This window comes from Carassius carassius, chromosome 20 (genome assembly GCF_963082965.1).
Source record: "Carassius carassius chromosome 20, fCarCar2.1, whole genome shotgun sequence".
NCBI lineage: Eukaryota > Metazoa > Chordata > Actinopteri > Cypriniformes > Cyprinidae > Carassius > Carassius carassius.
The window spans coordinates 11,377,520-11,392,170 of record NC_081774.1 but is presented as its reverse complement, the minus strand read 5'-3'; the positions used below and the strand labels follow the sequence as shown (position 1 = coordinate 11,392,170).

Below are 14,651 nucleotides of genomic sequence, written 5' to 3'. Positions count from 1 at the left end.
CACAACTGTTTCAGCAGTGATTTATTTAATTTAATTTAATTTAATTTTATTTTATTTTAACTATATGCCACAACATACATTAGTTCAATGATTTAAAACATTTTTCTTTTTTTAATAGATACCACAATATACATTCATACATTTTTTTTTAAATAGATGACACATTATATATTAATGCAATGAAATTCATATATTTTGTATATTCACTCCAGTCAATCAGTTCAAAACTTATAGAAAGAAATTTAATGAAATTTGCTTTTTCTTGATGTAATAATAACTAAGAGGCAGGTTATTTTGATTATTCTCAGTGATCTATGAGAGGCCTTATGAGACTTTCACAGTGTGTGTGTGTGTGTGAGGGTGTGTGTGTGTGTGTGTGTGTGTGTGTGTGTGTGTGTGTGTGTGTGTGTGTGTGTGTGTGTGTGTGTGTGTGTGTGTGTGTAAGGGTGTGGTGCTGGCAGTGCTTCACACTACACCATGCCGTTCTCTGCAGCCAGAGGGGAAGAGTATGAGCATGTTTACCTGCAGAGGTTTAGGTGGGGCTCGCTGCGTCTGTGTGAGGAACAAGGTGTGGAAGATAAGATGCGTGGCTCTGGATGTTTGGGTGTGTTTTGGTAATGCGTAGCTGAGACACCTCTGACTCAGCCCAGGATCTTTCCTTTCCTCTCAGAGAGTTCGTGACAGGGCGTAGCCAGAAATTCACTGGCCTCGGGCCTTGGATTTTTCATGAGCGCAGTGTATTCAGCTGTTGTACCAGCACGGTTCAGTTTGTACCGGTATTTTGATGACAGTTGTAGTTTTGATATCTAAGCAACAGTCAAAATTTTTGTTTCTTTACTACTGTACTATAACTAAAAAGTTGCCAAATTGCATGTGATTAAATGCTACAGTAAGTCATTATCCATGTACCCAGTTCAACACAACAGTGATACAGTGCCAGTACAGATATTATAGAATTTTTAATCCACAAACACTGAATAAATAAGATATAGCTCACAATAAGTCAGGTACTTTCTAGGCATTCAAGTAGTCTGTAGTCTGTAGTGTGTTCTTTAAGTTGATTTATTGCAAGTTGTTTTGACTGTTTTTCAGATGTGCCCTAACATGTAATGCTTTCTTGTTGTGGATCAGATACAGTAGATGACTGTGTTGTAATGAAGAAAACTGATTTCTATACTTCTATGGCTTCGGTTTGATGGTTTGATCTTCAGTTGATTGTGGTTCTCTTCCTATCATTCTCTTGTCATGATAACTTCTAGAAATTAATAATAACAACAACAATTATTATTATTAATAACTACTAGAAGTTCATAATAATAATTATTATTATAATCTACTGGTACACATTAGGCTGTTGTCTGATGCTGATTCCTTTAAATCGGCCCTGAAAACCTCTTTTTTCTTTGGCTTTTGGCTCAGTGTAATACTTTTAATTCAGGGTGTTCTTTTATCAGTCTATCGATTCTATTGTACTCTATCTCCTTGTTAATTTTTGTATTTTATTATTTTACGTTTTAGATTGTACCGCACTTGGGCCATCAGCAGCTGTTTTAAATAAATACAAATGCCTTGCCTTATTATTATCATCATTCATATTATTTATTAAATTATAAATATTTTACGATTTTTAAGGAGAATAATGTTTTGTCATACGGAATCTGTAACAACATTAACCTCTTAAAAACGAACCTCTTATTTTAGATAGGCTAATGATATTTATTTTTTCAATTTAAAAATTGGTTTATCTAATTTGTATCTTCGTCTGTTGTTTTGTGTATTACTTTATTAATAAGAGTTTTATGGATCTATTAGATACTATGGAACTATCTATTACACATAGCCTCAAGCATTAATATCCTACTTTTAATATCATATTGCACACTCAGATCCAAATAATCTAAAGCATTGATGAACAATTGGTTTAATTGTTCTGGTGCTGTGGTTAAAAGCATTTAATCAAACACGTCTTTATGATGCATTTCCTATCAGACAGGCACATACTGTGTGTGAATGATTCACCGTTGACACACGGAGCTCGACGTGCCCGCGCTTGTCCGGTGGGAAGATTTTAAATGCGCGTGCGGGGATCAGCTGTCCATCTCATCTACTGAGGACTAACGGACCACCAGGATCCGTGATATCCAGCAGACATTAGAAAACAGAGAACGCGGCGCACAATCTTGTTTCTTGGATGTGGAAAATGAAGATCGTTTGGGTTTTTCTTTGCGCAGTTTACATCTGGTCTCCAGTTCACGGAACAGTCCGATGTAAGTGAAGTTATTCTGCCTGCATACTCATTCATTTTTTGACATTATGATAGTGTGTTGACAATTGGTAGACTACGTTAAGTAGCGCTTAATTTTAAGTGATTAGTGAGCATTGCTTTTATTAAACTTTAGGCAGTTTGCAGAATTAATTCAGTCCAACAAAGCTATGAAAGTGGCACAACTAGCAAAATATCTTTGGGTATTTACCATTTTAACATATTTTTTCTGTTTTCTCTGGTTTACATTTAACAATGTAAAATGTTATGCTAGTTATTGAGGAGTTTATCCATTTGACATCGTATTTAAAAGAAGCAGCAGCGACAAGAGATAAGAAAGACAATTTTATCTGTATTTACTGTAGAATTACAGTGAACTGCAGTTTAACAAAAATAGGCTACTGACAGTTATTAACTCATCAGATCATAATAACAGTCTAATTATAACCACAATGCTCATAATCATAGTGATTATTAGTGATAAAATCTGTTAGCCAGATAGGCTACAATCAGCATGATTTAAATTGTTACAATGGTTATGAATGTCCTGGCTAAGACTACTTCTATTCAACTTTTAATAATAATAATTCAAATTCTATAACTATTATACATGCATACATGTTTTTTATTTTTTATTTTATATTTATATATATAGAACAATTTAATTTTAGCCTAATTCTTTGTAAGCATTCGATACAGTTGTGCCGCGTCCCGCTGCTTTTTGGGCGTCTTGCGCATGCGCGAACGCTTTGGGACTCCTTGTAATCTAACAAAAAAAAAAAAAAAAAAAAAAAGTAAAAGCTATTTTTTTTCCCATTATTTCCATTTCCAGGACATTCATCTGTCATTTTTCCTGAAAGTCGTTGTGTTTGGGTAAATCTCTGTAGTGGTGAAAAGGAGACTACAGCAAATTTGATTTTTGGATTCCCATTTGCTCTAATAGAAAAAGTATAATAGTATAATAGTATAAGTATAATAGCATTTTACCGATTTTCCAACAGAGGGAAAACACAGAGAGACAGATTATGGCAGTCAAAAGTGTGAAATATATCACATTTAGAGTCTGTCCCTTAGCCTTAGTATTAAAAACACCCTTGAGGCAATGTTAACAGGTTTTTGTTTTTTGGTTCTTTTTTTTTTTTTTACAATGTACTTAATACAGTTCAAAGTGGGGTTGTAAAATAAAAAAATAAAAAACCTTCGAAACTGGAAACACAACATCACAATCTGTGCGAGAAAAAAATGCCCCGGGGCCCTGTAAGGATGCCTGTTGTATCACAGCTGGGTAGTTTTGTCTCTCATTGAGAGGCTGTTGTTGCTGCCTGTCTGTGTTGGTCACCTGTGAGGGACCCTGATGTTGCCCCGTTAGGAGGAATCGAATGTCTGTTCTGAATGGATGAGATTTGGTTCATGCTGACTTAACCTCATTTTGACTTTCCGTTAAATTACTTACAAGAGTGAGCTTGTCCTACCCACAAAGCCAGTCTATTATCTTAACATCCACTATCATAGGCCTGGCTGAACATGGACTAGGTTGTTTTTTGCAGGTAATCCTACATGACCTAATGTGTGTATACACAGCTGTACTTCTTGTTCCCTTTTAAAAGTTGTCCACTCCTGGATGTCCGGAGTATCTTTCAGATTCTTGTTGATCCTCAGACATGTGTGGTTTTGTTATTGTATTCTCCTATAGCTAATGGTTTGTGGGTTTGAGTAATTGTCTGTATAATATCCTGGAGATTGAATGAATATGCCTTAGGGTGGAGTGTAATTTTTTGCATTTGTGGAAATTGTTTGTTTTTATGGGTATAAGATGGTCTTTAGATGTTACTTTCCCATGCTCACATCAATACCACTAAAAACTCGACTGGCGCCAGTTAACTTTAACGATGTGTAGCACTGCTATCTTTTCAAAGACTGTAAAAAATATCTACTTATCTAGCACATTCCTTAACCACAGAACGTCTTTGTAGGTTCCTGCTTTAGGGAAAAGTTATAGAGACCAAGTAACTCATCTTGGCATGTTGTCTTGCAGCCTCGGGTACCTGTTCATGTCATGGTAAAGCACAGTACTGCAGAGCAGATCACCTGGGACTCTACTGTATAAACTGCCAAGGAAACACTGAAGGGCGGCACTGTGAAAACTGTAAGGAAGGATACTACCACCAGAGGGCAGGAGACAACTGTGTGCCCTGCAACTGCAACACTGCAGGTGAGGGCCACTTTAAGATGCAATGTCATTTTTTTCTTTACTAAAAGAGAGTTCTTACAAAAATAAAAATGCATTTAATTTCCTTTTATGTTCTAAGTCATACAGGAAAATAATTGTCTTTTTTTGTGGGGGATGAATGATCACGGGGATTCCCAAATTTGTTTTCTATTTACTTGAAGCACCCCCTGAGAACTAAAGTTAATATTTAAGTAATTTAACAGCACGTTTACATGTTCATGGTCCTTTGATGGCCAAAATTATATCGCAATTATATTATCACATATTGTGGTATGACTTTTTTATCTCATATAAACTTATATCTGTATTTCTAAAAGTATATATTTTTTATAAATTATATTACAATTTCAGTTTTTATTCAGTTAATTGTATATCCATATTTTAAATGTATATTTGAATTTAATTAATTATTATTCACATGTAATTAATTATTAGCTTTTCATCTACTAATGGACCATCTTAATTTTCCCACGAACCCCCCAGGAAAACCTGCTTTAGAATATTATATAAGTATTATATTTGTACTCAATACATAGACATTATGTAGCTCCACTTGTTTTAAAATCTTCCTGGTCTACTGATATTTGTTATGACATCAGCTTCAAACATTACAGTGCACATGATAAATAAATCCACTTCACCAGCTCTTCAATAGTGATGCTATAGAGCTACCACAAAAATTATTGTTCAAAGAGCAAATTGTAAAGAATTGCACATTTGTTTCTCTGGAACATAAGGTTTAAAAGCAAAGTGGGAGATTTTACAGTCATGTGGGACATTGCAGTCAATTTATCTTTTACTAATGTTTCAGAATCAGGCTCCAAAATATATCAAACAATCTTAAAAATGTCTCAGTTCCATTGTAATAGAAAATATCAAACCAAGCAACACCTTTAAACAAATGATGCCAGAGCTTCTTTTTTTTCTCATAATTGACTATTCTGAGACACCTGTTAATTAATTTTTTTAACCAGTTGGTCCAAATGTAATTTTTCCTGGTATGAAGTCAGTTTCCCTCAAGTTCACGCTGTCTTAGCAGAACAGCTATCGGTATAAGTAATTATATTAACATATGAACATGTTTCAATACATATATTGTTTCATAATTAAAAATCTAGGACATTTCATTTTGTGAAATATTTAGATCGAAAGGTGTGCTTGTGCTTAATTTTGTTCAAATAAATTATACTTGTTTTGCTATTTTGTTATGTATGAAAATATGTTTGTAAATTGTAAGTTTTCAAATATTTGTGGGTCCGCCCTATATGGTGAAGTATAAGCAAAATGCATATACAGTACTTTTTTCTATTCAGGTTCTCAAGGACCAGGATGCAACAATGCGGGATGGTGTACATGTAAACAAGGAGTTTTTGGAGACAAGTGTGACCGCTGTCGTGATGACACTCCAGTCACTGCCAGTGGATGTGAGCCTTTGAGGTGAGAACAGTGAGCCTTGCATCTCTGACTTGTATCTAACTATTACAATAATGTCAATAATCAGTGTTCCTCGTATGCAGGTTAATCTGTCGGTCACGTAACAGCGGCCGTCTCACGAATAATCCACAGGAGTGCCTGCCCTGCTTTTGCAACGGCCACTCAAACGTGTGCTCCTCAGCCGAGGGATACTCCATTTACAACATCACTTCAACTTTTGAAACCGGTGAGCTTGATGTGTCATCTCAGTTTTTTTAGTAAATCACATTTTTGTTTATGTTGTTGATTTACAGCAAATGTTTGTCTGGTCTCACAGGGCCTGAGGGCTGGCAAGCTGCCACTGCTCAAGGTTTGAACCCTTCACAAGTGCAATTCAGATGGTCTCCTACTCACAAAGACCTTGAGGTTATCTCTAAGGAGATCCTTCCTGTTTATCTGCTTGCTCCAGGTACGTTGATTATATTTTCTATTACTATCTTTACAATCAGTGATGTATTGACATTTCGTTGACTCCTGTGCTTCTGTGTTTATCGTAGCATCCTATCTGGGGAAACAGGCGTTGAGCTACGGTCAGACGCTCAGCTTCTCTCTGCGTCTGGACAGAGGTGTCCGTCGTCCTTCCATCTCTGATGTTATCCTAGAAGGAGCAGGTCTTAAGGTGTCTGCTTCGCTAGGAGACTTGAGGACGGTGGTTCCCTGTGCCAAGAAAGTCACCTACACATTCAAGTGAGTTGCATCATTTTGAATAACTAGATCTTTGCGTGTTCTAAAGAAATGTAAGTGGTGCTTACATTTCCCTTGTTCCTGCTTCTGTTTAAGTCATTTTTTAGGGATAGATGGTACTGTATATGGGTACCATATCAGTTAATGACTAATTTTAGAGGTGTTTTGATTGTTCCGTTTATATACAAATGTGACAAATGACTGAGTCTGATAAAAAAAATCTTCTAATGCATATCATATTTCATAGACTGGACGAACAGCCTGGTAGCAAATGGAAACCACAGCTCTCATCCAAAGAATTTCAAACACTTCTGAGCAACCTTACAGCAATTAAAATCAGAGGAACATTTGGTGAAAATGGTGGGTGTTTAATCTCCCCACTCTATGACTGAGCTGCATTGTTGGAAACAAGTGCACACATAACATAATAATACATAATAAAAGAATTGTATATCTGCTCTCACAACAGGACGTGGTTATCTGGATGATGTGTCTCTGGTGTCAGCTAAACTGGGTCCTGGCACCCCTGCCACCTGGGTAGAAAAGTGCAGATGTCCAGCTGGTTATGATGGACTGTTTTGTGAACACTGTGCCATTGGATACAGGAGGCGTTTTCCTGGCCAAGGGCCCCAAAGCCCGTGTGATCCCTGCTCCTGTCAGGGTGGAACATGTGATCCAGAAACAGGTTGGTTATTTAAGCATTTATCCCATGTTGGTGTTTTAGTTCTGAAGAAAGTCTGAGCTGAGAAAGGTGGATTTGTTGTGTTTACAGGAGGCTGTTACTCCGCTGATGAGACACCAAATCTGCAGATGTGCCCTAAAGGTTATTATGTAAACCGCCAACAGTCCAACTCCTGCCAGAAGTGTCCTTGTCCCGAGGGAGAGGCTTGCTATGTTATTCCAGGAACCCAGGAGGTGATGTGTGCTCGCTGTCCCCAGGGGACTACAGGTGAGGAACACGGAGTAAAAGAACAGGCAAACATGACACAGATGTTCTTAAAGGGATAGTGCACCCAAAATTGAAAAGTCTGTTATTATGTACATGTATAATAAAATAACTGGCACTGTCGATTTGTAAAATGTCAAAAAGTACTATAAAAGTAGGATTATAGTCAATACATTAGTGGAACATTAGTTGAAATTTAAATGGGACTATAAAATAATGGTGAATATTATTTCTGTATGATTGTAGACTACTGCTGTTAATCATTATGGAGGCATTCCCCATGTTTACTAATAACATTTTCTAGGCTCTCGTTGTGAAATCTGTAATGATGGTTTTTATGGAGACCCCTTGGGAGAGTATGGTCCTCCCAAACAGTGCCAGCCTTGCCAATGTCTTGGCCATGTGGACCAGAACGCTGTCAGCAACTGTGACCGCCGGACAGGAGAGTGTCGGGAGTGCTTGAATCACAGCACCGGCCCCAAGTGTGAGAACTGCGAAGATGGATACTACCACAGTTACCCCACAGAGCCATGTCAGGGTATGAAAAACAACTAGAACTGACACAAGCCTGAATATAAAACAGCTCTCACTCCCAACTTGTCACATAATGACACTTGGTCAGGACCCCTTGGCGTCGCATTTTGATGTGCAGGGTTTCTTCTTATTTAAAGATATGGAGGACCCTGCACATCAAAAAATTACATAAGTCCTCATAAAGCAACAAAGATAAAAAAGTGAAATGCAAAAACCATAATAGTGAAATTGACCTCAGTTTTGTGCTTTTCTCCCTGTAGCTTGTAACTGCAACCGACAGGGTTCTGTGTCAAATTCATGCAATGATAAAGGACAGTGCAAGTGTAAGGAAGGTCACGATGGACTCAGGTGTGACAAATCAACATGTCCTTCCTGCTTTAACCCAGTCAAGAACAAGGTAAGACACTGCAGAACCCAAAACAAACATAAAGGAAAACAAAGAATAAAAATATTTATGATATGATATGAAATGTACATGAAAGAAGATAAAATTATGTTGACCATGTCTTCAATTATCGAATTTTATGCAATGCAGTAAAAACAGTGATGTTTTCTTAAAATATTATTAAAATGACTTCTATGTTAATATATTTAAAAATGGTATGTATATAGAGTATATAATTACAATATAAAATATATGTATGAGTGTGCGATTTAACCATTAGAAAATAATGTTCATTTAATATCATATCAAAATAAACACTTTACACTCTAATCTGTGTGAAAGAAAAAACGGGTGAGTCCTGTTGGATTTGATGATTGTTTATTATCTGGAGAGTGATATAACGGTATGTTGATTTGAACACTGCTCGTGTGGGTGGAATTAAATGCTGTTTTCCCAGGGATCACCAGCACGCACAGAATCTGACTGCTGTTAACTCTAGTGCATTTACCAAATCTTTATAACAAGAGAGAAAAAAGCCTTTTCAGTCAAGGTTAAAAATGATTGGAAACATTAAATTATGGCATTTGCTGTAGGGTTGGATACAGTCCCTGCAAACCTATTAAAGTAGAGATATATGAACAAATGTTGACGGCAAACAAATGTCAAACAAATGTTTTTTTTTTTTTATCAGATAGAGGTTTATGCAAGACAGCTGCAAGAAATGGAGGATTTATTTAAAGGAATTGGAGGTGATGATGCTCCAGTCAACGATGCTCAGATGGAACGGGCTATTAGGGCCTCAGAGGTCATGGTGCAAAACCTGGAATTAAGAGCAAATGAACTCACAAGTATGAAAATCCTTATTTTATCTTGTTTATTTCATTGTGTATACCTAGTTTATTTAATAATTTTTTATTCCAAATAGATACAGAGAAACAGCTTCAAGATAAACTGACGAGCATTAGCCAATCCCAGCTGAGAGAGGACAGAAAAATGGAGGCTTTGTTGACGACAGTGGATGGGATCAGAAACAAGGATCGGCAGTACAGAACAGAAGTTTCAGAAATCCGTAAACTCATCAGTGAGATCAGGTTAAAACTGCAACAGGCCAAACGGGACATCCAACAGGCTGTGAGTATTTCATTATTATATTTAAATGGGTGTTGTTATATTAATATGGGTGTTTATTTTAGCTTTAGGTTTTCAGCTGAATGTTTCACCCTATCTATCACATAGAGGGTTAATAAAAGTAGAATCACTGTTTTGAAAATCTCAGCATTTCCCTCATTCCCTGTATGTCTATTTCAGGAGTTTCCCTCAGGTGATGCGCTGCCAGGCGCTGAAACCTTGTCTGATTTGGTTCAGAGAGCTGCTGATCTTGCTGAGCAGTAAGTCACGTGTTATTCTCAAATGCCACAAACAGTGAAATAACACAACATGTTGTGATCTTTCATTGCATGTGCTCTTGCTTAGTCAACAAAAGCATTAATAGCTTTCCAGCAAATGTGGTTCTGAACTGTTTTTGCTTCAGCACTCAGACTATATAGGAGACATTTTTATTGTACATAATTAAAAGTCATAAATCAAAGACTAAAATTTATTGTATTTATTAGAGTCTAGAATTTGATTGGATTCGCTGTCTTAACTCTGCATGATTATTTATTTGCATTTAGCATTGTTTTTCCCCTTGCTGTCCATGGTAAGATAGTCGAGAACCATTGCATTAAAAAAGCCTTTAACCACTGACTAGACTTCCACATTACATTTCATCTTTGTTGAGCATCCAAAATATATGACTGACTGAAAAAAAAAGACTGACTGAAGGGATTTTTCCTGTCAGGCACCAAGGTGAGGCAGTGACAGTGGAGACCATTGCAGCCGATTCTCTAGCTAAATCTGGGCAAGCCCTAGACCTCATCAATGTTGTCATCAGACGAGAAAATAATGTCAAAGACGAGCTCAGGGACCTCAAAAACCAGTAAGTTGCTTTTGTATTAGAAACACTATTAAACAGATCATATTCTCCACAGTACCAAAGTGTTTACCTTCATTGTGCAGAGATGAAGACTGTGACCGTACTTTCTAATGATGTTGTTTTCAGGTATGAAGCAGACGTCACTAAAGTGCTTGACATGGATAGGAAGGCCATTCAAATTACTGATGCTGCTAGAAAGGAGAGCGGCGTGGCTCAGAACACTCTCCAACAATTATCTGACCTGGAGAAGAAACTTCCCAAGCCCTTGACGGTAGTCAATCTGAATTTAATATTTATGTTTATAGAAGAGTTTTTTTAGTAAAAATAGGGGAATACCGGGGATGCAAGTCTTTGTTTGTACCAACATGTTTATACTGGCGTTAACAAAAATACACAGTGTAAAATGAACAATGTGTACTATTATCTTTCTGTTTCTGCAGAAGGACATTGCTGGTGTGGTTGCCAAGTTCGATGGTCTGAAGGGTATTGTGGAGGGCAGTTTATCACAGTACCAGGACTTTCAGCAGAATATGCTCAGTGAGCAGAAAGAGACAGCTGATCTGCTCAATAAGGCCAAGAGCTTCCAACAGGTAAACCTGATCCTCTGTTAAACATCCCTGCAAGTGTAGATGTTCAGAAACCAATAACTACAAAGAACAATATAGTCAACTAAGAAGTTGCAACAAGATTTATATATCTCTGTGCAAATATTGACCTTTAATGGTTGTTCCTGGGTCAACGGGAAAATTAACTATTGTTTTTGCTTAATTGAAGGTTCAAGACAAACTTTTTGCCAGGGCAAGTGCAGCTGAAGCAGTTAAAAATAAATCTCTGGAAATCTTTGCCAACAACAAGGATAGTCTGGATAAAACACTAGAGACACTCAAAGGTACGGATGAACACTTGATTACTACAAGCTATTAAATATTATAGATGCACCAGTTTGTCAGTCAAACGGTCTGTAAGGTTTTTTTAATATATATTTCTGAAGGAGTCTCTTATGCCAAGGCTGCATTTATTTGATTAAAAATACATTCAAACAGGAATATTGTAAAATATATATTATGATTATACTTTTGATCATTTTTGTGTATCCTTTCGGAATAAAAGTATAAATTTAAAAACAATTCTTACCTACAGATACCTGACCTTTTGAGCAGTTGTGTATATATCTCCAGATAATGTTCTGTCATTATTTAAACTAACCAACACAATTAACCTTAACCCTTTAAAAATATGCATTTCTCTATGGTGTCTTTACTCAGGATTTGATGACCAGATCAGTGGGAATAAGGATCTGGCAGATGCCGCTATTAGAAAACTTCCTGCCATCAATGCCACCATCCAGAAGGCCATAGCTGACAACATTAAGACTCAGGACATTCTGGATGCAATGTCTTCTAACTACAGAGATGCTCAGGACACCATCGACACTCTTACAAGCACTGCAACCAAACTGGAGGTATAGTGACCTGCTACCTTGAGTGCAAACAGTTCAGTTTCTCTCAACGTTTTTTACTAGCTGTACTAAATGACATGGGTTGAGTGGGTCTTTTTGAGTCGTATACAGAAAATTTTGAATGTGCTCACAGGGTGCTTGCATGTGTCTCCCCAGGGAATGTCAGCTGCTCTTCCGTCCTCTTTGGATACTTTGGAAGCTGCCATTAAATTGAAAAAAGAGGTGGATGAACTGAAGAAAGGGGCTTCTGTAACTAGAGACAAACTGAATGAAGAGAAAAACAAGGCAAAAGCACAGATTACTGACGCAAAGAAAGTAAGAATGTCTGCTTACATAAAACTCTTTGAGAAAGACACTTGAAATTATATGTAAACATGGAGATGTATGCTACATTTTCTTTTCTTTGTTATTAAATCAGGCTCTCATGGAGTCCAGTGGGGCACTTCAAAATGCTAAGAATTCCAGGGATGATGTTAGTGATACTTTAAAGACAATCACTGATATTATGAGCTCCCTAGGTGAGTTATAACAGTGATTCACTACATGCAACACAAGCATTTTTTGTTCATTTTCTATTTAGCTTTAATTTATTTTTACTTCAGTTTTAGTAGTACTTCAACTTGTTTTATTTCATACTAGACAGTGTTTTTAATTTTTGCCAAAGTTTTTTCTCTATTGTTTTGTTTATATTTTAGTCTAATTTATTTTAATTAACAAAAACTATTTTAATAAATACATTTTGTGGTAACATTTGTGTGACAAGCTTTGTCAGAGTATCTTAGTGTTTTCTATAAAATATCACTTAAAACATTTGATAATGGCGTGTCAGAAGCAAAACTAAAATATTCTTTTATCCCAGTGATGAGCAAGGAATCACCATGACTGTAATACTGTTTTCCAGGAACTCCTGGGACAGTTGACGACACACGACTGGCGGAGCTAGAGGACGCCGTCACTAAAAGCCGCAGCCGCGTGGATAAGGACTTGAGGCCCAGACTCAGGGAGCTGGAGGAGAAGGAAGCCCAGCAGAGAGCCACCATTGCAGGCATGATCAAAGACATTGACACCATCCTGGCCGACATTGCCAACTTAGAAGAGATCCGTAAAAGCATTCCCAGTGGCTGTTTCAACATACCACCTATTGAAAGGCCGTAAAGGCTTTGGGTTACTGCAGGGCCAAATCACAGTGTTATAGTTTAATATATGAACTTACTGGCACTACTTTTTAACTAAAGAGTATTTTTTTGTCATAACATGATTTTGTATGTGAGAATTTTTAGTATTTATTTTTTTCAGTTAAATTTGTTTTTACAATTTCAAAAAGTATTACTGTGAAGTTGAAATGAGGTAAATTATATTTCTGTTTTGCATGAGTGCCAAAGATATTTCATTGTGGGAGATTAATAGATAAACATATACCATATCTATAATTGTTCTAGGTAAGAGGTAACATCAAGTTGCTTCTCCATCTGCTTCAGCATCTAGTGAAAAATGCACAAAAAGAAATGCACAAACTAACAATTCTCATTCTTTTTTTGTTCTGTTCTGTTTTATTAAATTTAGTATTGTCATCAAGGGCATGAGTTATTTTCAATGCAACATACTTTTTCAGTTTTTGAATGCTTATTGAATAGCCACTATAAAGTAGAAATATATTCATGTATTGTAAGACATTACACAGACACACTTACACATGCTTTACACCATAGACAACAAACTAAAAAATTAATAATATTGACCTTTAAAATTAATCTACAGTTTTAGCATCTCAAAAACTGAACTTATGTTACATGGTGTTTTATATGCATACAAGGAGATTTATCTCTATAATCAATTCAAAAGCAAGAGGGCAATACAAATACAAGAAACAAACAATATCATCAACAATATCTATTTCTGTTGCTTGTGATTTTGAAAAAAGGCATGAAGAACGCAAGGAAGCATTGAGGGTTTTAGCACTACAGAAGAATGCAGCATACCAAAACCATGAAAAAAAAATATTTGTGGTGTATTTCCCACTATTTCTTTATGAAGTTACATTGAGAGAAAATCTCCTAGTGATTCCTGATATGCTAGTTGCTATAGTGACTGCTCAATGAAAATGGAAAACAAATCATGCATTTATGTTGATACAAGCAGTGAGGTATCAGTGTGTTTAATAGTTCTCTGTATATTATAAAATGGGGGTGTAATATTTATCCTTTAATGTATGTGACAATGAACATAACCAACAGCAGGTACAGTAAACCTAGTAAACACTGGGACTGAAGTGGTTACAGTTACAATCTTAATATTTTAATAGGCTTTACATTTTTGAAGATTACCATTCTGGGCTTCTAGTTTCGTTTATGAAAAGTCTCTGGTTAAAATGATCAAAATCAAACAATTTTTTACCTGAGACTTAAAGCATTATCATATGAAAAACAATAATCGCAGTAATATATTGAAGTCTTCTTCATATCTTCATATTGTAAAGCCGGAGCCTCCCATAAACTGACAAAATCAGTTATGCACAATATACATAATTCGCTGAATCTGTTATTCTTCTCATCAAATACACTTTGATTAATTTATAAAGGTTGTGATAGATGTGCAGCAGATTGACATTTCATGTCAGCTCAAATCATAATTGAATCATTTAAAGAATGTTCCAACTTTAAAAAGAGTTTAAAAGCATAGATTTTTTTTCATGTCTTCACAAA

The 14,651-nt window shown here is 36.2% G+C and overlaps 1 protein-coding gene across 1 annotated transcript; it reads left to right on the top strand.

Moving 5' to 3' along the window:
• Nucleotides 1-2,102: 2,102 nt before the first annotated feature.
• LOC132096339 (laminin subunit gamma-2-like) lies at nt 2,103-13,524 on the top strand. The gene is made up of 22 exons (XM_059501626.1): nt 2,103-2,267; nt 4,299-4,475; nt 5,807-5,930; nt 6,011-6,153; nt 6,244-6,375; nt 6,464-6,653; nt 6,898-7,010; nt 7,120-7,335; nt 7,423-7,599; nt 7,901-8,134; nt 8,391-8,527; nt 9,207-9,363; nt 9,441-9,646; nt 9,824-9,903; nt 10,356-10,493; nt 10,617-10,761; nt 10,931-11,080; nt 11,265-11,379; nt 11,756-11,952; nt 12,106-12,264; nt 12,368-12,467; nt 12,851-13,524. The coding sequence occupies exons 1-22, from the start codon at nt 2,192-2,194 to the stop codon at nt 13,102-13,104; spliced, it is 3,420 nt and encodes a 1,139-aa protein (XP_059357609.1). The 5' UTR covers nt 2,103-2,191; the 3' UTR covers nt 13,105-13,524.
• Nucleotides 13,525-14,651: the final 1,127 nt, after the last annotated feature.

Coding starts and splice junctions, on each gene's coding strand:
- LOC132096339 (XM_059501626.1), top strand. CDS start 2,192: ATGTGGAAAATGAAGATCGTTTGGGTTTTTCTTTGCGCAGTTTACATC. Junction 7,011..7,119: donor AGGAACATTTGGTGAAAATG/GTGGGTGTTTAA, acceptor CTCTCACAACAG/GACGTGGTTATCTGGATGAT. Junction 11,081..11,264: donor AGGCCAAGAGCTTCCAACAG/GTAAACCTGATC, acceptor GCTTAATTGAAG/GTTCAAGACAAACTTTTTGC.